Raw genomic sequence first — 27,768 nt, 5'->3', positions numbered from 1 at the left:
AACTGATCAATTTCAGTAAATATTAATTCCTTAAATTGTTCAATGGTACCAAAAGATTAAGAATTAAAATTATGTATTATTGTTTTTAATATGAACAAAATTTTAATTAGTGAAATGAATACATACAATATTAATTATTAACATACTACATTACTACATACAATTAAAAATGAAATCATTATCTATGCTTGAGTTAGATAAGCTTTATTTATATTCAAATGATTTAAAGTTATTAGTTTGTTACTATAACTATTATTATATTGTCATATTGACCCATTCATTCAATGAATGTACCTATATACTTAATTTAACTAATGGATTTAAATGTATTGCTGTAATTCTTGTAAGCCGGTTTAGGCTATACAATAGAATTTCTATTTTTGCCAACACTGACGGCTATTGAAATGAAAACCAACCAACTTTATGAAACTAGTCCTCGAGCATTTAAAACACTGGTCAAATGGTATTTTGAGTTTGAAATCAAAATATTGTTATTAACTATACATAATATTATGATATATATTTAAGATTTAAGTAGATGTCCATGTTGTCAAACTAGTTGTCGTATTTTATGCGAAAATCAACATTGCGTTTCAATTGTATGTACTCAAATATTGACGAGCGATGGAACATAAATAAGACGTTGACAATCGGTGTCGAATAATATTGGCAACGGTGCTGAGTACACTGGATAAAATAAATTGCCGCCGGATCCCTGGAGACGAGAAACGCTCGAGAATAAAACGAGTTTAATTTCGTATCATTAATAATAATATATTAATATTGTTCGTAGACTTTCTTGCGGCGGGTCGTGCGAGAATTTATTCACTTTATAATAATATGACGTAAGTAACAAAATAAAATATATATGTATATCATAGCCATACCACATACCTACTATGTTATACATGTAAACCGTTTACAATCGTTTCGCGTTTATTATACCCAACTACGGAACGCCGACGATAGTTACACACATCTATCTATTACATTTGAGATTATAATAATATGTTATGTGTTTATTTTTAAACGAAAATGTACCGTTTTTTATAGCAGATTTTGATTGACGGACTAGATAAAAAAAATATATGATATATTTACGAATTGCTGCACAGATTATCACAGATTTTTTTTTACAGCGAAATAATATGGTAAATACTAAAATACTAAATAAGTACTTTTTCATATACAATATACATGGTATCATTGCATAGGCACCTACCGACTACCATGGTTATCTAGGTATAAGGTATATAACCGTGGTATATATCTATAAACATTAAACATATACCTATACTACATTAATTGCAATAAATTCTGATATGGTCGGAAGAACAGTCGGACTGCAAACAAAACGAAAGGTCTCTGTTTAATTGCTATATGGACAATTATAAATGCATTACGGATTTAAATATATACACAAATTAGCATATACGCACCTATGTACAAAACCAAAAACTTCATGATGCTGTGTGCTAAGGGCATACCTATAATAATATTCAACTGTAGGAACTTTTGTTTACATCGAATTATTACTATGTTATTTTTCTCGTATTAAATTGTCATTATTCGAGTGAGTTAAGCACTGCATAATAATAAATTACGACAAAATTACGTTAATAGCGGATTCTATTTAATAGGTACGTGAAATTTTTCCTAAATGTATGTATGTACCTACCTACAAAATGAACGGTGTGGCTGAGCTAGGTAAGTTTCTAACTCAAGTTTTATGATATTGTATATCACTATATTTTTACTAATGGTTTAATTTATATGATGATAACCAATAATTATTATATTTACTCTGAAAGATTATTTTTAAATTTATAATATGCGTTAAAAGTTTAAAATATTGTAGTGATGTTGCAAGGCGTGCATAAAATAAAATTAGAAATTAGAATATACTTGATAAATATATCTAAAGGTTCGTCTAAAATTTTATTTCCAATAAAAATATAATTGATGAGTATTCTATATTTGATACGTTAACATTTTTGACAAAATTTTCAGGTTTTAAATCGTCAGATAAAAATGATAGACAAAAAATTGATTTATTAATTTTTACTTTTGTTTTTGTTGCCTCTTAAATCAGTTATTGAGAGTTGAGACACGAACTGTCGACGTTTCAGTGCATTTGTACAAATAACAATTATTCGGATGTTGTATACCTATACTTTAAAATCAGGTGTATTTAATACCGATTTACCTACTAATAAATTGTCTATAGTGATGCCCATTGCCCACCAGTTCCCAGAGCAAAATACAATATTTATAATTTAAAACAATAGATGAGTACCACGTTAGAATGCATTAGCAACAACTAAATAATAAAATATTTTGTAGAACATGCAAACGTTAATTTTAGTCTTGCAAGGTAAAATGCCTAACCCACATACTATATATTTCAATTAATGATATTATATATGTAATTCATCCACTTCTATTACTTGATAATCATCATTATATACAAGACATACAATATAGACAGTTTTATTAATTTATTTATCGCTTGTGTAGTTGTATAATACTTGAAAAAAAATGCTTTTAAATATTTTTTATACTTTTTTCATAAATCACGAATAATAAAATATCTATAATTATTGCTTAATTAGGTAGGTAGCTATTTACATTTTACTGTCATATAATAGGGAATAGTAGTATCTAAACCAATATACTAAAACGAAAGCTACCCAAGGTGTTAAGATGAATATTACATGAATATCTATTCATTAGTCATTCTCATTTCATATAATTTTAAATAATTTAGTATATGTACATAAATTCAAATTCTGTGTTTCTAACAACTTTTTTTTTACATTTATAAATTAGTAGATATTATGTGCAACAGTGCAATAATAAATAATTAAATAATTCAGTTCAAATGATTTAATAATCGAACAATTAAAAAAAAAGTTAAAGCATTAATTCAGGGATGATGCATTTACATCAAATTTCTAAGTAATTTTATAGTCAACATTATCATACTCGATTAATTGAATAACTAAAATTGATTAAGACTTTCACATTCCGAGATAAAAAAAAACCACTTTAAAATGTATCTACTTTGAGTTAGTAATAATTATATCGTATCGTAATAATATTGTATTAACCTGTAAATGTATGATTTCACTTACCCACAAGTACAAATTTCGCAAATGCATTGTTCTTTCGATGTTGAATTGATTTCCTTTTCATTTCTCGCCCTCTTGTCTACTTTATTTTCTCGGACCTTTTTCGATGAAGATACGTGGTTTTCATAATTTTCGGTCATACCATTTACTACTGATTTTTCCACAACCACTTCGGAAATTATTCTATTTTCTACTACTTCTGCATGATTTGAAACAGACACGAAGTCGGTGATATCTTGAACAACAATGTTGTCTCTTACATCAATATTTCTAACAGGCATTTCAGGATAATATTCCGACGTGTTCGATGTTACTTGAAAATCTTCAACCATAGATTGTTCCGAAAACTGTCGAGACTCAATGTATGATTCTTCGGAAAAGTCATAAAATACATCGTGAACGTGTTTAGTGTCGTTCAACGACGTAATATAATTACTGTCCAAAGGCACAATGTCCGCATTCGTTTTATCTGGAAAATCAGATTTTGGTTTCCGGGTAGTCCTTTCGGGTGTTTTAAAATTTGATGTCATTTTCCCACCAACAATAATCGTACTACTTTCATTACTAGTAGAAATGGTATTTATTACTTCATTATTTGATAATGATTCATCAATTATATAAGTTGTATTTAAAATTTGAGAACTAGTATCTAAATTTACATCAGTGCGTTGGCTGTTTAAATTAGTAGTCATTATATTAGATGTGGAAGTATTTTTTACAACATTTTGAGACGGCTCTTTAAAAGTTTTGATCAATTTTCCACCGACCATGCGTACCGACAAGCCTTCTTCGTCGACATTATCAACAGTAGATTTTGGTTTAGACTTATCTATTTTAGCGTCTGGTCGTTTCTTGTTTTTTGTTACATCTGGTCGATTAGTTTTTTGATTTTTAGAATTAGACGTTTTTGAAAATTTTAAATTTGATTGATCACCTTCTACAAATGAGCTTGAAACAGAAGTTTGTTCATTTGTAGTGAACGATGTTGACGTAGTAATATCTGTTGATGAAATATCACTAGTTGAAATATCACTTGACTTCGACACATTAGTAATAGTTTTTTTTGTATGTGTTGGCTCTTTAAAAGTTTTAATTAATTTTCCGCCGACCATGCGTACAGACAAACCTTCTTCGTCGACCGCATTAACAGTAGTTGTTTGTTTAGATTTGTCTTTATTCACGGATGGCTGTTTCTTATTTTTTGCCTCAACTGGTTGGTCAGTTGTTTTATTTATAGACTTAGATGTCATAGATGTTCTTATATCTGATTGGTCAGTTTTTCCTAATGCACTTGAAAATGATGATTGTTCATTAGTGATGGATGATGTTGACATAGTAATATCATTTGTAGAAATATCACTAGTTATATTATTACTTGATTTTGAAACTTCTTTAATATTTTTTTTTGAAGGTGTTGGCTGTTTGAAAGTCTTAATTAATTTTCCTCCAACCATGCGCACTGACAATCCTTCTTCATCTACATTTTCAACAGATTTATTTGATATAGATTTTTCTTTCTTGGAGTTTAAATTATTCTTATTATTTGTTTCATCTGATCTGTCTTTCTTATGTACAAAATTGGAAGATTCTAAATTAGACTGATCAGTTTCTCTAGTTGAGTTTGATACCGAAGTTTGTTCATTTGTAGTATACGATGTTGATGATGTAATATCACTAGATGAAATATCATATGTTGAAATATCACTTGATTTCGACGCATCAGTAATAATTTTTTTTGTCGGTGTTGGCTCTTTGAAGGTTTTAATAAGTTTTCCACCAACCATGCGTACAGACAATCCTTCGTCGACAATATCGACGGCAGTTAATGGTTTAGAAATGTCATTCTTTGACTCTAGCTGTCTCTTATTTTTTATTTCATCTGTTTTCTTATTTTCTGACTTGGATGTATTTGATGTTTTTATATCAGATTTTTCAGTTTCTTCAAATGAACTTGAAAACGAAGATTGCTCATTCGAGATAAATGAAGTTGATGTTGTGAAGTCACCAGATGAAATGTCACTAGATGAAATATTATTTGATTTAGAAACATCTAAACTATTTTTCTTGGTAGTTTTTGGCTCATTGAATGTTTTAATTAATTTCCCACCGACCATGCGCACTATCAAGCCTTCTTCATCGACATTTTCACCAGAGTGTTTAGGATTAGGTTTATCTTTCTTACTACCCGACTGTTTCGTATTTTTTGCTTCGTGCGATCGATCAATTGATTGGTATAAAGATTTGGAAGCTGTAATATTTGATTCGTCACATTCTACATTTGAACTTGAAACCGAAATTAGTTCGTTCGTAGAAAACGATGTTGATGTCGTTATATCACTTGTTGAAATATCACTTGACTTCGATACATCAGTAGAATTTTTTTTTGAAGGTGTAGTGTCACTGAAAGTTTTGATTAATTTCCCTCCAACCATGCGTACAGACAAACCTTCTTCGTCGACAATATCAACAACAGTTATTGGTTGAGACTTTTCTGTATTTAAGTGTGGCTGTTTCTTATTTTTTGACTCAACTGGTTTGTCAATTTTTTTATTTGCAGACTTAGATGTCGTTGATGTTTTTATATCTGATTGGTCAGTTTTTCCTAATGCACTTGAAAATGATGATTGTTCATTAGTGATGGATGATGTTGACATAGTAATATCATTTGTAGAAATATCACTAGTTATATTATTACTTGATTTTGAAACTTCTTTAATATTTTTTTTTGAAGGTGTTGGCTGTTTGAAAGTCTTAATTAATTTTCCTCCAACCATGCGCACTGACAATCCTTCTTCATCTACATTTTCAACAGATTTATTTGATATAGATTTTTCTTTCTTGGAGTTTAAATTATTCTTATTATTTGTTTCATCTGATCTGTCTTTCTTATGTACAAAATTGGAAGATTCTAAATTAGACTGATCAGTTTCTCTAGTTGAGTTTGATACCGAAGTTTGTTCATTTGTAGTATACGATGTTGATGATGTAATATCACTAGATGAAATATCATATGTTGAAATATCACTTGATTTCGACGCATCAGTAATAATTTTTTTTGTCGGTGTAGGCTCTTTGAAGGTTTTAATAAGTTTTCCACCAACCATGCGTACAGACAATCCTTCGTCGACAATATCGACGGCAGTTAATGGTTTAGAAATGTCATTCTTTGACTCTAGCTGTCTCTTATTTTTTATTTCATCTGTTTTCTTATTTTCTGACTTGGATGTATTTGATGTTTTTATATCAGATTTTTCAGTTTCTTCAAATGAACTTGAAAACGAAGATTGCTCATTCGAGATAAATGAAGTTGATGTTGTGAAGTCACCAGATGAAATGTCACTAGATGAAATATTATTTGATTTAGAAACATCTAAACTATTTTTCTTGGTAGTTTTTGGTTCATTGAATGTTTTAATTAATTTTCCACCGACCATACGAACGTTCAATCCTTCTTCGTTGACATTATTAATAATTTGTTCAGATTTTTCTTTATTATTTTTGACTTCTCGCTGTTCCTTGTTTTTTAATTTATCTGATCGGTCTATTTTTTTATGTATAGAATTTGATACTTTTGAATTTGATTCGTCAGTTTCGACATATGAACTTGATAATGATGATTGTTCATTACTAATAAAGGATGTGGAAGTTGTAATATCACCAGACAAAATATCACTAGTTGATATAGTGCTGGATTTAGAAACATTAAAATTATTTTTATTGGATGGTGTTTGCTCGTTAAAAGTTTTGATTAGTTTTCCACCAACTACACGCGCTGTTAATCCTTCTTCGTCGACATTTTCAACAGACTTATTTGGTTGAGATTTTCCTTTATTAGTATCTAGTTCTTTTATGTGTTTTGTTTCATCTGGTCGATCTGCTGATTGATAGATGGTTTCGGAAGTTTTAAAATTTAATTGATCACTTTCTACAAATGAACTTGAAACTGAAGTTTGTTCGTTTGTTGAAAACGATGTTGAAGTTGTAATATTACTTGATGAAATATCACTAGATGAAATGTTACTTAAATTCGACACATCATTTCTATTTTTTTTTGAAGTTTTGGGTTCTTTAAAGGTCTTAATTAACTTTCCACCTACCATACGTACAGACGAACCTTCTTTGTCCACAATATCTACAGTAGTTATTGATTTAGACTTGTCTTTTATAACGTCTAACTGTTGTTTGTTATTTGACTCATCTAATTGGTCAGTTTTTTTATTTGCAGACTGAGATTTATTAGATGTTTTTATATCAGATTTTTCAGTTTCTTCAAATGAACTTGAAAACGATGATTGTTCATTCGAGATAAATGAAGTTGATGTTGTGAAGTCACCAGACGAAATGTCACTAGATGAAATATTACTTGATTTAGAAAAATCAGAACTGTTTTTCTTGGTTGATGATGGCTCATTGAATGTTTTAATTAATTTTCCACCAACCATGCGCACTGTCAAACCTTCTTCGTCGAAATTATTAATAACTTTTTCGTTTTTAAATTTGTTATTCTTAACATCTGACTGTTCCTTGTTTTTAAATTTATCTTGTTCGTTTATAGTTTGATGGATAGAATTAGAGAATTTTGAATTTGATTTGTTTGTTTCTCCAAATGAACTCGAAGTAGATGATTGTTCATTTAAAATAAAGGATGTTGATGTTGTGATATCACCGGATGAAATGTCATTGTTTGATATATTACTTGACGTTGAGATATTTGATATATTTTTTTGAGTTTTTGTCGGTTCTTTAAAAGTTTTTATTAATTTTCCACCAACCATACGTACTGTTAAGCCGTCATCTAATGTTTTTGAATTTTCATTACTCGATGACGTTATTTCATCAATTTCTTGATTGGATCTTGAAAAAATCGGTATATATTTTTGTGTTATGAACATCTCAGAACTATAATCATTGGATTTATCTGTAGATACATTTTGATCAATTATATCTGATTCAAATGAAGATTTTAGGTTATTTTTATACTGCTGCTTATTACTATCAATAGTGTATGGCATATCCACCTCTTTAGTATTCGTAATATTTTGAGATTGTTTAGACTTTGACGGTGTACTAAATTGTTTTATCAACTTTCCACCGACCATTTTTACTGTTAATCCCGAACTTATTTCGTGGTTATTTTCATGGTCCCGTGAAGTATATGATTTTTCTTTAGTGTCATTTAATAAATTAACAGTATTTGCAGATGTTTTTAATTCTATTGATTCAGTATTAATTTGTTGATTGTTTTTACCATAATTTATGTTTTTTGTTTTGTCAAGTTGGGTGGTACTCGACGATTCATTTTCGGATGAATTTATATTTGTGTTAATTTTTGTGTTTGTAACATCGACTTGTTTGCTTATATTTGGCTGATATGAATAATTTGAGTTATCATGTGACATGTCATCAATGGATTTAATTAATTTTCCATTTATTGAACTTACTGTGTTTCCGTGTTGTGTTGTATCCTGTATGTCCAACAGTTGTTTTGATTCGGAATTAACGTGTGAGGTAACGGTATTATAATTGGTCTCTGTAGACATCGATTGATTAATCGATGATGATTCATTTTCAAAGTTCTTTGATGAAGTTAAACGATTTGATGTAAAATACGGTGGTGAGTTCAATCCCTCCGCCGTTTCTATGGCACCTTCGAAGGAATATTGGTCATCATACTCGACGTACACATTGGCCGAATCTGCAGCGTTCGACTCTTCGGTAGTGGTTTCTGTGGTCGATTGTGGTATGTCGTCAACCGTTTCCACGGTTGTATGGATATTACCATCTTGATCAACGGTAGTGATGGTCTTAATGCTTTTACCAGTTGTAGTCTTTTTTATGGAAGATGAACTCAATGATTTTGAAATCGAAGCAGTGGATGATGATTCTGCAGCCTGTCTGGAAACAACGCCTTTGACTAACGTCTTTTTTGCTGTCTGCGGCGTTGAACTGCGCCCTTTACCGCTTACGTTCAATGGCTGTTCGTTAGCTACTTTACTGCTGAACATTTGTTTCGGAACCACTGTCGAGCTTTCATTCTTAATAATAGTTTTTTCACTTACCTTAGCAGTGTCACTTACAGATCGATTTTTCGTGGGGTCTTTGGTTTTTTTTGTAGATTTAAACATTTTTTTTTTAATTATTATTATTATTTAAAATAATTAAACAAATAATAATTTAAAGATACTTAGAGCACTTCAATAGAAACAAAAAAAATACTCGACGCACACTAACGATCGCACAAACAAAAATATAAATATTTAAAATAATTAATAAACAGTATAACAACAGAGCGAATGAGTACAGCGTTATTCGACTACTGACGAACGAGAATCTCGCTGAACGATGTGCTTCGTAAATCGAAGAGGTGGCCAGCAGTAAGTGGGATACGCCTTCATAAACCTCCACAACACTATTATAATGCAACTCTCTTAAACCCGTTTCGTCCTACGCCAACTACCTATGACAATTTTTATCTTACTCATCATTAATAGTTGCTTTTTATTAACTAAATACATTTATTATTTAAGACTTTTTAATATTTTAATATTTAATTTTTTTGTAATTATCAATATATGATTCGTGCTTAATCGTTATCAGCATACACGTAATACATATTAATTATTACCTTTTATTTTAAATTACACTCACATTTTTCATCAAATACAAAATGTAATTATAATCAATTATTGTTAATATAATAATACCTATATAAAAATGGGTTAATCTTATTCGTCCTAATAAATTATGTTGAATATTAAATAGTATAGGTATTAAAATTTTTTTTATTAGTATTTGTGCATTTATTTCAGTATCTAGGTGGCTAGGTATACTTTGTTATTTTAGTTGTTGATGCTTATGTTATGGCTTATCTGTAATAATACTTAGGTATATAGAAACTAGAAAGATAAAAAAAATTAAATCTTTAACACTTACCTATAAAGCATAAGCATTGGCAGACGAATAGTAGACAATTCGTGTCGGTACCTATAGTACATTTAAATTTATGAAATAATGCACTTATTATGGAATATGAAAACGTATTTTTAAACATTAGAAAAGTATACCTATATAACGGCTTAATATTATACAAAACAACAAAGTACAAAATATTAAAATAAAAAGTATCTTCCGAGGAAGTACTTTAATTAAACAAATCTTATAACAATATTGATTACTTTATATCACTTGACTCTGTATACTATTATTTTATTCTTATAAAAATAATTTTTTGTTACCTTTATTTTATTTATAAATTATTTATTAACACTTGATCACAAAACAGACAAACAGTAAATATCAAATAACATATTATTATTTATTACATACATCGAATGATAACATTGTGTTAATTAAAACTTATATTTGTATGCTGTTTTTATGTTAAAATTATACAAGCGTACGATAAGTATCATTGAAAATAATGATAATACTAATAATAATTCAATTATTAAGTTCATCACTTTTAAAATATTCAAAAGATTGTAGATATTTTTTTATAATATTATTCATTTGATATCATATCATAGTTTTTTTTTTTTTAATTTATAGGAGGCTGGCAAGCTGCTTTCAATGAATACGTGTTTTGTATAGTTTTGTAGGTAGTTAGTAAGCAGATAACCGTATTTAGTAATACAAATAATAATTCGAGAATAAGATCACTGGTAGGTAGGTACTGTAGAACTGTAGATACTTCTTAGAATTACTTCGAGGTCTAAAGAGATGAAAGGCTATACCTAGCTATACGTCTAAGTATAAATGGCACAAACATGTTAAGCATTGTTATTTAATTAAAATTATCTATGTTCAAATCACTAATCTCTAAGCACTAATAAAACGTTTGGTCATAAGGACACACTATTTTAAGACAGAAAATAAATCATTCAAATTTATGAAAAATAATTTTAAAATCTACAATCTGCAAATTAATTAATTAATTGGATTAGATAGTTTGTAAGTATAATGAACCTTAAATAGTGAATATTTTGTTACCTTATTTATTTTATAATATATGAATTAAAAACCACAATCGTCATCTAACTAAAGAATGTTTCTATTAAAAAATTAAAAATTAAATGAAACAATCGTGAGCTTAAATAATTATTAGTTTCAAATTATTTTAATTGAAAAACTAATAATACTTATAAAATTCGTATAAATATAAAGGAAGTGTACCTATTTGTTTATTCGATGGCTTATGACATTATGTTTCTCTGTATTATATTATACTTCAATCGTTACAATTACATAGCCTAGTTTAGTAAGCAAATAAAAAATGTTAACTTTTAAGTCAACGCATCACTCATTATTCTAATACCTATATGTTTAAGACATTTAAGTCCCTAATTTATTATAAAACGCATGTTTAATATTTATTTCGGTTTATTTTAAACGTAGGTATACATGAAATAATAAAAAAATATACTTTTCTAATAACAATGATATGCCTTCATTGTACGAAACGTAGTGAAAATAGATCATGGAAGGGGGTGTTTTGAGGGATTAAGAACTCTTGTAAGTTGCAGTGAGATACTAGAATTTAACATAATTTTTTGTTTTACATATTTTGTTGGTCTAGTATTGTATAATATAATTATAATATAATATTTCTAGAAATGATTTGCGGATATTATTTTTATACACAGACATTTCTACCTTATTCAGTAGGTATCTGCTAATAATAAAATGAAAACTGTGTGGAAAAGATTTTTCACATTCATATCATTATATTTGATATTTCGTTGTTATACATTATGAGTGCGCTCCGTTTCAAACCGGTCGCACGCGTTACGATTTCCTTCTCCAATTCTCCGGACCATGTAAGGCACTCCCACTCAAATCTTATAAAAATCGATGATGCAGCCTTCCTCCGCAGGACAGCGGGGATATACGTAGGTAGCCGGTTTATACGGCGCGAATACGCGAGATATTGAGACATACCCAAAATGGAAATCGAAGGAGAACGTATATACCTAAATACACGCACACGCGCAGCGATTGCATATATTATGTGCACGTAATATGTATATAAATATAAAGTCTGATTAACATTTTCAATATGTTTTCATAACGACGCGATTGACCATATTTGGTGGTTTTTGTAGTGATCAAAATAATATAAAATATTTTGTGTTGTGTGCGGTGCAATCTACTCTAACCTTCGGCAAAAAATGATTTTTCCATCAATCACGGTCTGCTCCTCGATTTCCAGTGTAAATCGTTACATACTATATATTACAGAGGTATCGCACATGTTTGCGATCGGTTTACTATTTGCGATTTTTCGGGGGAATTGTTTTTTTAGCAACGAGTGACATATTATTTTATTATATCTACGGATACACATTATGAGCGTCTCAAAGTCAGTTTAATAATATTACATACGTCTACCTAATATTATATTATATTGCTCACGTATTGTTGGAGTTACGAACTATACCGACTATCCTATAAGGCGATTAATGGTTGGAAAGACTTGGAGGAGTTATTGACCCTCAAGACCTCAACGCCGTTTACCGAGCACATATATAGGTATGTTTTAATCTCTCCCCTGCTCCTCATCCTACCAATATATGTATATATATATATATATGACCTGCAAATATCCACCCACGCGAACTAAAATATCGGTATATAGATTACATACCTATATATAAATTGCCATTAAGCCATACAAGAGTATATATACTGCAGCAGTACATATTATATGTGTCTATGCATAATATATACGAATACGACTTCCCACTCGTTATATTTTAGTCTAAAAAACTATAGTCGGGTTCTATACATTCGTCCTACTGACTCAGTTTATTATTACTCCGGTGTATGAATTATTTTTATGAATGAAAGCGTATTATAACTACAATCCGCACCGGCAGGTGTCATGTCAGTGCGCAGCCCATCATCTATAGCCAGTCCGATTATATAGGTGGCCTGCAGATAGGTACCTGCTCGACATTTGCTCTTGCAGTTAACCTGAGCTTTTTTTTACATAGGTAGATCGAACCTAAAAGCACAGAAATTTAAAAATATATTTATTAGATTTCCAACAAGATATCATCAACTAACTAACGCCTTGACGGCCTGTGGGGGCCCACCGTGATGAGCCATACACTGTCATCACTGAATGTATATAATGGGTGATCGATACAATAATATTGTGGGTTCGTCACTACAATGTTTCGATCGCGCAAACGATGCCGGATCGATAACAAATTATATTTACACAATAAAAGTCCTAAAAAAGACATCGCCGTTCACCATAGGAATAATTTTATCATTCGTATCTAAACACGTATTACATTAAACAGTAAACACGCACTAGCGTTCTGTGTAGGTATAATAATAAGTCATTATAGGATGTAATAATTTCGTAATGTCCGTGGATTCTTACCGTTGATTGGACGTAAAACAACACAATGTATTTTAAGTGCTAATAACGACCATTTAAATAACAAACATTTCAGCTGTATAATACCTACGTACATTGGTGGAGGATATTATTCAGAAGCAGACACTTCTAAATTATTATTAATTTTGAGTCGAGTTTGAATATCGGGTGGGTGGATATAGCTTATAATATCATGTTTTGTCTGTGATGTCGTATTATGGTTATGTTCGTGTAGCACAACAACTAAATAATGACATATTATACCTATAGAGCATTAGGGCATACAGGCTATAGCATTATTAAAATATACTACTCTAATGTAGATCTGCAGTATAATAATTAACAGTAGGTAATTATTGTAAACGGATCAGAGCAGGTCAGTAGCGTGTTTATAAAAATAAATTGGTGTCACTTAGATGATTGTAGGTGACCTAAGTCCTACCGACAGCTACCCCTTATAATATTGTCGCTCCGAATACGCCGATAAATGTTAATAACAGTTGTTTATTATTTAACACACTTGATGCAATTTTATAAATAGGTTATTGTTCTAGTAAAACGTATTCTTTGATTAAACTTACCATTAAATCCACTAAGCCTAAATTATAATATATCGTGTTTCTATTATTATTTATTTCACTATTATATAGTATTAAATCAATACCCACAACCCAACCCCCTACCCAGTAGTACCCACCAACCAGAGTAAATAAAATAATACCCTTATTTCAACAATTAATCTGAACATAGGTATAATATGGACAACCGTTTATAAAAGTACCCATATAGTCATATAGAGATGTGGTGTGTTAGTTGTCATATCGTGTTGAATTTGTATGAATATTTTCGATCGTTGCTTTTTAATGCTTACAAGTATAATTCCTACAACCTACCTATAATATGCTAAAATACGTGCCTACCTGCAGCTATTATAATACCTAACTAATATAAGTGCCTACACAAGTGTGATTTTATTATAATATAATTGTATAAATTCTCACCATTCGCTGATCACTATTCATTATAGCTGTGTTATACATTTATTCTTATTTATTTCGTATCAATAAAAGTATAAATTTGAAACAGTGTTATCTTGAGTCTCTGTACACCTACTGCTTGTAAAATGTAATTCAACATACCAACAAACTCGTATTTTATCTGTACAATGGCATCGCGAAGGCTGCATAAAAAAATGCATTATTTATTTATTTTGAATTTGTTAGTGCCACTGCAGTGTTGATAAAAATTACGAAAAGAAATAGGTCTGAACTCCCACAAAATATACGTGGGAATATAATTTTTATTATTCTTTCAATCGGACTATTGTGTGCGTGAAAATATAGTGTATTGTGTACCCATATTATTATTTACGTCATATGGTATACATTTAGTGTTTATTGTTAGAAACTTAGAAAGGTAAAAAACTTAAAATGTATATACTTACAAAAACTCATCAATTGTACCTATTCGATAAACGGATAAATCTATGTGAGCTATTTAAGCACCATCGTCTATTACTAATGGATGTGATTTTATTTATTTATGATGATTAGATATTTGATATTAACTTTTATTTTATATTTTACTGTAGTAGAGCAAAACAAAAATACGTTTCAATTGTACGTAATTAGGTATACACGTATTACCTATCGTATACAGTTGACTCAAAACATCCATACAGACATACAGTTAATATGTCGATTGGAAATTGAACACAGTCACAAGTAATACAAGTTATTTTCAAGAGTTAGCGAAAAAATAAAAATAAAAAACAAATTTACCCAACCATAGAGTATAGGCAATGTATTATACCTACTTCGATTTAATATTAGATAATATATAGATGTTACAATTTAAATGTTTGATTACTTGTTGTTTTGGTACTTTTCGGTTATCGTACCCCAACGGTCGGCCGGCGGACTGCGGCGGCGGTCGGGATACCTATACCATTGATTATAGAATAGATATTCTATATTCTATAATCAATGCCTATACCGATTCCGTTCTCGTACCCCATTATATTTGTCTCAATGCTTCCATCATAAAAATATTTTTTATTTACAATAATTTTTTTGGTATTCATATTGTATTGGTAATAATACTTTATTATAATTTTTTTTTGTATTGATGTTTTATTATACTTTATTGGTATTTATATTTTATTATAATTTCTTTGTACTCATATAATTTCATATTATATTATTTTATTAAAATAAATTATATTTTTGGCAATTATTTATTTATTCGTATGGCAATAAAACTTGACAATATTGAGATAAATATAATGGGGTACGAGAACGGAATCGGTATAGGTATTCCGACCGCCGCCGCAGTCGGCCGGCCGACCGTTGGGGGTACGATAACCGAAAAGTACCGTTGTTTTTTATGTAGGTATTACTTGATATTACATTTTAATAATATATAAAAAATTATTTATTTACAAATGTATTTAATTTTAATAGTAAATTTGCTATAGAAAAACTAGTTACATAAAATTAATATACTAGTACCGAGTAGTACCATTGTGGCACTGTACAAGTCTAATTTCGATCATTAAAATGCTCAACTAAACTTTAAATACCTACTTATAACTATGGTCTGGATTTTAATATAAAATGCATTATTTTTAAGGAAGTACCTGGCAATGCTTTTCAATTATATAAAAATTTTTCATGCATCAGAATTTACCTAAACCTAATTTAATCTTGATGTTTTTTAGTGTACACATTGCAATTATTATGTACATTTTCAGATCAAACCTTGTTGGTAATTAAAAAAAATTGGTTCCGATCATTTATTTATATTTAGTGACGTACCTACCCAAAACATTTGGAATGGGACTGAAGTGTCTCAGTAAGTTTACCTTTTAGATCATATACTAGATAATATTATGAGTTCCGAGTTTTGACCACATCATTGTGAATCATACATAGCAGCGCTATCTAACTGTTAAATTGAGCTACTGTAATGGCCAGTTATTTACGTAGGTGCGTTTAAAGTCAAAATGATTTAACGGTAGTAGATAGCACTGCTGTTACCGAATTTAAATCAAAATAAAATTACATAATTACTGGATAATGCCGTTAGCTGTTTTAAGTTAGATTACATTTTAGTAAACGTAATCAAACCCAACTAAACCCAACTAAACCTAACCAAACCCAACAAAACAGCACGAGGCTGCTAGTTAACTCGTGGCCATTAAGTTATGTACCTAGGTGAAATAGTCCATATATTTTATCAATTTATAGACTTTACTTATGATTTATGACTCAAAGTAAAATGTATAAATACCTGAAAAACAATAATTAATTTTACCTCAAATAAATTAAAATTTTAGACACTTTTATCACCTACTCATTGATTATGGTGAGTCGTGACTCGTGACTCGTGAGTGGTGAATAACCAAAACTTATGGTCCAAAAGTCAAAAATGAATCTTTAAAAGTTAATGTTGTAATAGTATAGTAATTTTTTGTGGATCCCATGCCCTAGACGTTACCCTCATATTTCCTTTAATAATGCATTTATTGAAATTCTAATTTTTAAAATTTATTAGTGTATACCTTTTTTTACCAAAAATAAAAAACCCGGGCCGGGTGGGAACTTTTTAGCACAATACTGCCACTCAGTACCATACAATTTATTCACCAATTAACTTTAAACTTTTTAACTCATACATACGTGGGGGTCTCAATCAACCTAATTAATATTATATACCTAAATTGAGTTTAAATGACCATAACTCGGTAAGTTGGGTCTCGGTGTAACATGTCCCTATGCAAAAAAGATGGTAGGTAAGTTGGGTCCCGTGAAAATAAGATTGTTGGTCGTGCTATCCCAGCTACTAATTAAAAAAATAACAAAAAAATTTCATTATTATTATTATATAGAGCAGCAAATTACCAAACCCACGACCCACCAGTAATTTTATAATTCAATTTGAGTTTATTAAATTATTATTAATTGAAGTTTTTACTGAGTACATTATATATATATTAAAATAAATATAATAATAATGACATTTATTTTAATTTTTTATTAATTTGTATTTGTAATGTTTTAGATTAATGTAAATAAAGTATTTAACAGTATAATCATATGAAATTTATTTTTGATTTTTTTGATTAGTAGCTGGGACTTACAATCTTTTTTTTTTTCAAGGGACCCAACTTCCTACTGGCAGTTTTTTCCCAGGACTCAATTTACCGCCTTCAAAATGTACCAAACTTATCTCGGATCTAATTTACCTAGCCCTTAAATACCTACTTATTAACACAAGGGACATATTTTAAAATATTTGGATGTTTATACCATTATTAAGGTCAGTTCTGTGAGGATACAAATAACAAATGTCTTTGTTTCAAATAAGTATCAACATTTTTATACTTTAAATTTATTGTTAAGCAGATGATTTTTTCAAAAATGTAGATTGTTAGACCTGTTCTGATATGAGGGTCAGTAGAAGGAATTACTCACACTAATAACCATTTACAACTTACAAGTGAATGCTACTGCATACTCACAAGATCTCGCAATACTGAAACGATATGTGAATTAGGTTGCCAATAATTTGCTCCTTAATAAATAGCGCCATTGAGAGCCTTAAATAAAAATTCGAACGAGATGTTTCTGAGTTATTAAAATATATATTTATTTTTTTACCTCTTAAAGATAATAGTCCTTAAAAATGGTTTTACAAAAATATTGTATATATATGTAATATTTGGAACAAGTATTTTTTCTACTTGGTCACTTAGACAATCAATACAATTTATTTATAGAATGCTCAACGCTGGTGGATTAATATTAATTAGTAACATTTTTAAATTATGATAACCAGTGGAGCAACTAGTGGAGGAGTATTGGGGCTGTGACTCCCCCCCCCCCGAATTGATTTTAAAAATTAAATATTTCAATGTTAAGACCTTTTTTCTTGATTTGTTAATTTTTTTATATGAATAATCCCTCCCGAAAATAGATCCTAGTTGCGCCACTGATAATAACTATATAACTCCCATTATATCACAACCCCATTTAACATAAAATGTTCGTATATAAATATAGCCCTTAGTTCACAAAGATATACAAAGACTATTTCTTTTATTTCTTTATTTAGATACGTACTAATTAAAAAAAAAGAATAATCTGGACTCTGAAGAACAATTTAAAATAAAAAGAGCAATTCTCGCCAAAAAAATGTAAGACAGTATCGCTTCATACTTCATACAGCTTTATTTAAACACCGTGAACACCATGAACACAATAGTACTAAAAATATAGGACTCGAGTATAGATTTAAACATTAAAATCAATACTTGAATAAATTCAGTAGTATTGAATGAAAATTGGGTGTGAGTATTTTTTGGGAATCTTCATGTAGGTATACAGAATAATAATAAAATATTAAAATACTTTTCCATAGAAACACCATAATAATACTATTTTTTTTTTTTATATATACGGGCATAGAGTATTGTGGACTGTGGACTATAAATCTTGACAAGAAAGATCTACACGGACGCGTGCAGCATCGCCACGACTATTATAGACATTATTATGACCATGGCAGCGTGGCTGCAAATAGTGCGCATAGTATACTCAATCGGGTTTCCGCACGGCGCACACGACAAGTGGGCCAACACCGCTCAGCTGTTCTCGGCTGAGCGGCAACCTTGTTCCATTGTGTCCCTCCCGCCCCCGACACGCCGCGTGATGCCGTAGTCCTCACTCCTCCTGCCGCCGCCAACGAGTACAACTGATAAAATATGATAATAACAATATTATAAGTATAACATTTATATATTATGTATATTGTGTACGAGATTGTATAAAAATATTAGTATAATACTTTCGTACGTCCGATCGTTGCGTCGAGTAAAACGTTTATTATTTTTTTTATTTGTCGATATCACCTTCCCGTACTCTCGTCTCCACTCTCGCGGTCTCCGATGCCGTCTAGGCCGTTCCGATACCGCCGCGACCCATAACACGCACAAGTCAGAACACGCGCGACGACTCTGCAGCCGCCGTCGACGATCTGCGCCGCGTTTCCTCTTCGTACCAAGTCGTCATCGTCCCGTTATCTTTGTTATTGTTTTTTTTTTTTTACGTTCGTTTTTTGCTATTTTTTACTCACTCCCGCAGCTCGCTCTGTTCGCCACACCACCACGACCACGGCACTATTGAAGTCTGCCGTACGAGGACACACGATCGCACTTGCGATTCACGAGTTACATATTACACACATAATATTATTATCGTTGTTATATACGTGCAATAGTAATTATAGTGTTATTTATTTTATAAAAAACATACTAGGTATTATCGTTTACTGTTGTTGTTATTACTATTATTACGCATAAGCAACAACTTTCGGACCACCGCCGCCGCGTCGTTTGATTTCGTAGGACGAATAAAAAAAAAAACATATACCTAATATCCGATAGAACGCAACGCACAAACGTCGTACGCGCACGCACACGGTCGTCCAATAATAATTATACATAGTGTTGCTGCGGTGTATCGTCGTTGTCATTCCGTGTGGCCTGCTTGTCGATTCGTTTAACTTAACAACAAAGATCGTAATAATAAAGAAAATAATGCGCAGTGTGCTTGCCATAGTCATTTGAAGAAGAACACCGCCGCCACGGCTTCGTAATGATGCGCCTTTTGTGAAAGATAAATTTTTGAATTTTCATTTTTTCCTAAACCCATACCATACCGATATAAAATTTACGACGACAATATACTGCAAACGCACGAATCGCCGTGACGACACATCATTTATGGCTATCAATCAGATACTGTCGTCGAGCGCCCACAGAGCTCTAGCACACGAGTACAAGAGTCTTCAGGATGAACCCGTCGAGGGATTCAGAGTGAAGCTGATCGAGGACAATCTACGAGAATGGGAAGTGGCCATATTCGGACCACCGGAAACCCTTTACCAAGGAGGGTATTTCAAGGTGCCTTATTTTTGTGTGTTATATCATTTTTGTTTTTGGTTAGGTTTACATATATTTCGATTGGATTGTTCTGAACATATCTAATGGCATTTACATTTATGTAGATAAGGTTAGGTTTATGTGCCAATAATGGTTTGTTTTCATTGTATTTTGTCAAATTCAAATGATTAACAGTGCACATCTAGTAGATAACAAGTTTGTTATTTACATTTTCCATAATAGGAATCTACTTACAGTACCTACCAATCTATATACTTAACTTACCTACTCAATGCCTACAACATTTAATTTGAAGCTTGGTATAACATTATATATTTATTTTCAATGCATTTCTTTATTAAATAAAAATATGAAATTTGTATTTGCCATTAGATATAACTAAACATTTTAATCGCTATTGTTTGTCTTATCTTTTAGACAAACATTAATTTGTGATTATATCTGTTATATAGGTACATGTGTACAGAGCCATCCTAGAATTTTTGGTGGCCCATAGGCACCCAGAGCTTAGGAGCCCTTTTAGTAAACCAAAAATAGTTGAATTTTAACAATGAAAGTTTATTTTGTATGATGACTTTATCAGTAGAATTTTGAATCATATTTGCTTGGACGGTCATATTAATACATTATAGCTTAAATTTAAAGTTGTAATTTCTTTGATTTGGCGCCATGGACTCATTCTCCACTTGGCCATTGGGTAAAGATGAAACTACTTGTATATCTTAGGTATAGATGAATTCATATTTTTATCAATTAAAATGTATTCATATATATACTTACAATTTTAAATATTATCATCTTACACAGTATGTTTATCAGTTTTATATGTAAATATAATAAATACTACTCTTAAAATTAGAATATGTAGATACTAAATTAAAATTAAAAACCAAACATAATTATATGTTAAACATTGGGTAAAACAAAAAATTTGATTTTGATTTTTTTGTTTTATTGGAAAGAAAAAAATAATCAATACACACTTGTAAAATTTGTTATTCTGATATCAAAATATATACTTCTCTACATGAATCGTGTGATAGGAAAAGTCACCCTTGACTATTGTTAAAATGCAGGGTATAAGTTTGGTAGTATTTAGGTGTAAAGTAAGGAATAAAATTCTATATCTATTTTGTCAGAGTGAAAAGACACAATTCCAGTTTTTTTTTACTTTGTGTGTAATAATTGCAATTCCCTGCTATTTTCCGCCATATACCTCTGTAGTTTAATTTTTTACATTATCTATGGCTCATATCTAAATTCTCATACATATTATTATGTCATTAGAATAATATTTAAATTGTAAAATAATGTGTATTAATATTATATCTTATATAAACTAATACATATTATCCAATATGTATTTCATTAAATTAAATAAAAACTGTAAAAAAAGCCAGTTTTTATTTAAAACATATCAGACTTTTAATTCTTACCCTCTCCCTATGGGGGCAAATCCCCTCACATCCTCCCCTGTTTCTGTTAGATTTAGGTCATAGTATTTTCAATATTCAACATTTATTATTTTGAGATATAAATTTTACCTGTAACTAGAATCTGATTCTTAAATTTACTTACCTACCTACTTAGTCAAATTCTTAAAATCATAATATTCAATAGGTGGATCCTAGAAGTTATTTTTATGATTTATAATGAAACATAATTCTATTTTAAATGTAAATAATCAATTAAATTTTGGTATTGTTTTATAGGCCCATATGAAGTTTCCTGCAGACTATCCATATTCGCCACCAACTATAAGATTTCTGACAAAAGTTTGGCATCCTAATGTGTATGAGGTATGTTCCTTATATTTGAACTTGATATTTATAATTTATAAAAAGAGTATTATAATAAGCAACAAATAAAAAGAATTATAAAATAAGTTGGTAGTGTTAGGTAAGTATTTACTGAAAATAAAAATTTAACACCAAAAATCAGATGTAATATTTTGAAGAGATAGGTTTATACCATTACAATTAAATTAAAGGTCAATTAGAACTAATTATTATCTAGTTCAAAACTGTATTGATTATGCAACATGTAAATTTGTTTAGCCACATGTATGGTAAATGGAAACAACAAATAGACAAATAATCGCTGATGCTTAATTTTAAGTTACATAATATTGTATGAAGTTCAATACAACTTAGAAAAAAAATGAAACTTGAAAAACTTGAAAAAAATTTAAATATATTTATATACCTACTGCATTTTCTAAAATTATAATAATTTTCTATTGTAATAAAGTAATGATAATGTATGTTTGTAAAAATAAAATATATATAGATTATAGGTAATATATTATATTGTTGTTTTAAATGATACATATTAATTTTTAACTAAAATAGTAGATAATTGTTGAAAAAAATATTAGATGTCATACAGATATTTTGTTGTAATACTTTGTGTATCAGGGACAAATGTAAGGAAAGTCACAGTAACCTAGGAGGTCACTGCCAAGTTCCTGTCCTTTTAAAGAACAAATTGGTTCTATTGAGCCTATTACTACTTGAGATACCACTATGTGTTATGAGAATACCTGTTTAGTTGTAACATCAAGGTAAAATGATAAGTAGGATTTTGTTTATGGCCCCAAGTGAGTTCAATATTTATTCATTTGTTAAGAAGGTCACATTAAACATCATATACTAAGCTATAATATTATCCATATAAATTGTGTATGATTATATAAGTCATGATCAATATTTTTATTAAAAAGATAGAAGGATAAAATTTAATAAAATAACTTAATACATTATTAGTTTATATTAATATGGGTATTCTAACATAACTGTATTGATCACTTTAACGTAATTTTATTTGTATTTATTGACCAATATTGAATGATAATAATGTTCTGATGATAATTTATCAACAACAATAACTATACATATAGGTAATATAGATGGATACATTTAATTTAAAGGCTGAGATAAATAATATAGCATTTTGATTGTCTGTTAGATATCTGTTTTCATAAAACTAGGGTCTAGGAGACAGGAGTTGTACCAGCAGTGGTTTAAATATAATACAAAGAAAGCGTGAAATTTAACACTTTCTCAAAAAATAGGTTTTTGAACAAATCATACTAGAAAATTAATCACTGTAGTTATTTCAATTCTATATTTAAACATCTCACCCATATTTCAATTGATATACTATTATTCTTTTAAAATATATTTAATAATTTTTATCACTCCTTTCTAAAAAAATATTATTACATACATAATGATTTGGTTATTTATAGATGTTTCGTGTTTATGTAGGTCAAGGTTAATGGGTTTTTAAATTGTAAAATATTTGATTTCATTATAATATATGTTTTTTTTCCAGAATGGTGATTTATGTATTTCAATTCTTCATCCACCAATAGATGATCCTCAGTCAGGAGAGTTACCATGTGAAAGATGGAATCCTACCCAAAGTGTCAGGTAACTATCTCTAAAATATGCAATTTATTAATTGATGTCACGCTTTCACTATTTTTCTGTTAAAAATAAAAATAAAATAACCATTAACTGTGTTCTTAAATGTGATACATTATTTTGTTTTATATCTATAGGACAGTATTACTATCTGTTATTTCTTTACTAAATGAACCAAATACATTCAGTCCTGCTAATGTAGATGCTTCCATAATGTACAGACGGTGGAAAGATTCTAAAGGAAAAGATAAAGAATATGAAAATATAATTAAGTAAGTTATTTTTTAACTGAAATATTTTATTAAAAATATATTATTAGTTGTCATGTTAATTATGAATGATTATTTCAGAAAACAAGTTGTAAGCGGCCGATTAGAGGCTGATAGAGATGGTGTTGTGGTTCCACTTACGCTAGAAGATTATTGTAAAGTGAGTCATGTTTCTCGTTCTTCAGCTGCTGCTGCTGCTATGGATAGTGATTTTTATGTAGAAGACTATGACTTAGATGTTGAGTCTGATGCAAACTCTGAAGAAGAGTATCAGGATGATGCTACTGATAGTGGCAATGGTGAATCGTGAAACCAATCAACTATTAGGCGTTTACAAAACATTTATCATTGTTCGACAAAATAATTTAAGCCATTGATTTATGTTCAGTTTCTGGGTCAATGGTCTCTTTGCATGTGATCTTAAACATTAAGACAACAATATGTGACATTGTTCTGTTATCCTACAGTCACTTATACACGGTAGGCTTTCATTTATCTCTGTATACATAAATACTTTCATATACATACATAAGTATATATTTATATACATATTATTTTTGTGTTTTCTCCAAATTTTAAGTAAACTATATAATTTTTTTAATTATTTACCACTAAAAAAAATGAATAATATAATATCTATTGACTTAGTTTATAACTTCTCGATCATCCCATCATGTATAAACTTAATCCTTCTTAAAATGTTTTATTACTTTAATTATTTCTGATTTTTTATTCCTTGTAGGCAGCTTATATGACTGAGAATGTTGTTTATCAAATTGAAATAATTGTGGTATTGCTACACTCTTGTAGATAGTAAATTGAATTTAATGTTTATTGTTGTTTTCAATACTTATGTCTTATATATGTGATAAAAAAATAAAAAATGAGTTCATAACGTGAGATAAATCTTTCATAATAAATTCATTATTTTTTTTTTTTTTTTTTGGTCTATTTTAGTACTCTAAAATTTTTGTTAAGAATTATAAAACAAAAAATAGTATACCTACCAATGTATATGATAAAAATTTTAATGATGTCTTTAATTTGTTCACTATTGATCTACATACTTTCGTATTTGTTATTAGGGTATTATATTTATAAAAACACGGCTAAGAATCATTGCACATTTTTTTTAATCAGTCAAACTATTTTATGTTACATCTTATTAATGTGTAAAATGTATTAAGACTATATGTTTTTACGTGTTTTGGTGCAAATATCTACTTAAAAATTAAACAAATATGAATTGTGTAAGTTCACATAGCTAATTAAGAAATTAATTTTAAAATTGTATTCTATTAGACTTTATTATTTAGTCGGTGGTTTTATTTATGTTGTGTAATTAACAACAATGTTTCTTGTGTAATTTGGTCTAATGCAATACACATTAAATTTCACAATATGTATCATAATAAAAATAAAACCTGTGAATGCTGTATTTGATATACAGACTTTAAAAAAAAAAAAATAACTTAAATCAATCCTAATTGTTTTTTATAACTGTTGGATGATTATAATTTTTTTTCATAATTATGAAGTTATTTTTTTAAATTAAAAAATATTATTCAAAAGATATTTTGTGAGTTCAAAATAGGCAATGACATAACAATATTATCGTTTTTAATAGCTAATATTATGTATTGATAGAATCCATGTGTAAAATATAGACCTTCAAAGGACCCATAATCTACTACAATGGTTATTCAAATACATTTAACATATATACACATGTAAACATTTAAATATTTTTTATGTTTGGTTATAAATTATTTGTATGATTGTCATTATTAAAGCTGTGTACGGATAAATCTTATAACATTATTTGTAAGTAGAAAATTATTCTACTTTTTTGTACGTAAGATAAACGCCAATGTTAAAAAATTAATGTTAACAAAAATAATTAATACCATGTAAACACGACTTCTGAAATCTAATGTGTGAATGTATTATATTATAATATAGAAAAATGTATCTTTTGTAATAATCTTGTTTTTGTTATTGCATGCACAATGCACGTCATGCATGATAATATGTTGCCCATTTCCCCCCAGCACTTATATTTAACTAAATATTTTAAATTTGAAACTACGTTATCCTAATAATATAAGTGAGGAGTTGAGGTTTTATCTTTATAATTATATATAAGTATATTTATATTGCACATTCGTCCTAGAGGAGATAAAAAGTACAAAGTGTGTTTCTATATTGTTGTAATTTGTAACTATACTATACTTGCATATATGATATATTATTATGTAAATGTCTATGGGTGATTTATTATAAGATCTACTTTAAAAAGTCGAGGCTGCGTGGATAATATGAGCTCTTTAAATAAGAAATGTTTAGGTTTCGTAATGGTTTTAATCTATTCTTTTTAACCAGATTTTGTATGCACAATGCAGTGTCGCAACATCCACTCGGGCAGTCGTGGCAGTGCCCTGATAAATGCCTCTCATACTATTTGATGTGGCCTCTAGGCTTCCATAATAAATTAAAAATAATATACTAATAATATCATTAATATTATAAACAAAACAACGGTTAGAATTATAATAGGTAATATAATTACGAAAAATTATAGTTATAAAAATAAACATTTGTAAACAGTATTATTAATATTAAAATTATATTTTAAGATATTAAATACAATTTCGTATAACATACCCAGTTATTTGTTTTCTGGTAAAAAGCATATTGTTTTTTATTCCTAATAAAAAAACGTATAACTGATTTAATTATTATCAGATAATGTTTATTTTGAAATTTGGGGTCATATTCTCAAACCTTGATCTAATTTGTTTTGGTGAGGGGGTGCAGTAACCCCACCCCTAGATATGTCTCTGTTGTGCATGGCCTGCAGATGAGGTCTGGACACGCCGATAGCCAAGACTGACAAAATATAATACACAATAACCGCTAAAAAGTATAAACACCGATGATGCGTATCGCATGTATACATTTGAGATACATATAACATAATATACTATTATTCTTATATTGTTTATACAATAATTTAATATAATATTAATATATCTTATTAGCATACAGCATGGTAGGTAGGTGTTATACGCGATGGTGCTAAAAATTTAATCTACACTAGTAGGTAATAATATTGTACGTCGTACGTGTAGAACCTATATTGCAGCTGGTGTCTAGCTAAGTATTACACTATACCTACTTATACCGACAGAATATTATAATATTTCATATATTATGTGCTCACACCACGTGGTTATCTACTGGTGTAGGTACCTACTACCTATACAGTTACATTGACGTTACCGAAACAGGATTTTCGTATGCAGCTGCTACTAATAGATCGATCCATGTTTGGCGCGTCCCCCGGAAAGCCGTCCAATAAAAGGATATAACGTAAACGTATAGTTAATATAATACTATAGATTATAGCTATACAGCAAGAAGTCATGTACCTGTACAAAGCACGTCATCAGCGAGACAGTGAAATATTAATGACTGTACACGCACGCAATGCCAATGTATATAGTGTATGTATCATTGCTATGACGCGATTTTCCATATTTACTTCCCTTGCGTGTTGCGTTTATAAAATGCTGCATCATCGCCGCAG

At 29.5% G+C, this 27,768-nt stretch overlaps 2 protein-coding genes across 2 annotated transcripts in view; one reads left to right on the top strand and one right to left on the bottom strand.

Annotated features, from left to right (window-relative positions):
* LOC107168582 (uncharacterized) overlaps positions 1–9,376 on the bottom strand; it is a 34,710-nt gene extending 25,334 nt beyond the window's left edge. The window contains exon 1 of the mRNA XM_089221652.1: positions 3,135–9,376. Coding sequence (XP_089077778.1) covers positions 3,135–9,256 — 6,122 coding nt within the window. The 5' untranslated portion in view covers positions 9,257–9,376. The remainder of the gene's footprint in view (positions 1–3,134) is intronic.
* A 9,935-nt stretch (positions 9,377–19,311) lies between these two features.
* On the top strand, positions 19,312–26,163 carry LOC107168590 (ubiquitin-conjugating enzyme E2 R1). The gene is made up of 5 exons (XM_015518060.2): positions 19,312–20,482; positions 22,195–22,281; positions 23,819–23,916; positions 24,048–24,182; positions 24,261–26,163. Exons 1-5 carry the CDS (start codon positions 20,303–20,305, stop codon positions 24,487–24,489), a joined length of 729 nt encoding a protein of 242 aa, XP_015373546.1. The 5' UTR covers positions 19,312–20,302; the 3' UTR covers positions 24,490–26,163.
* Positions 26,164–27,768: the final 1,605 nt, after the last annotated feature.

This window comes from Diuraphis noxia, unplaced genomic scaffold (assembly GCF_037042655.1).
Source record: "Diuraphis noxia isolate RWA-SAM2 unplaced genomic scaffold, SU_Dnox_SAM2 contig0002, whole genome shotgun sequence".
NCBI classification, from domain to species: Eukaryota; Metazoa; Arthropoda; class Insecta; order Hemiptera; family Aphididae; genus Diuraphis; species Diuraphis noxia.
The sequence above is the reverse complement of the archived record's forward strand: the minus strand, read 5'-3'. Positions and strand labels throughout refer to the sequence as shown.

Bases quoted from the DNA above. Each gene is read 5' to 3' on its own strand.
- LOC107168590 (XM_015518060.2), top strand. From the start codon at position 20,303: ATGGCTATCAATCAGATACTGTCGTCGAGCGCCCACAGAGCTCTAGCA. The intron at 20,483-22,194 runs GTGCCTTATTTT...ATTGTTTTATAG, and splicing joins ACCAAGGAGGGTATTTCAAG to GCCCATATGAAGTTTCCTGC. The intron at 22,282-23,818 runs GTATGTTCCTTA...TTTTTTTTCCAG, and splicing joins GGCATCCTAATGTGTATGAG to AATGGTGATTTATGTATTTC.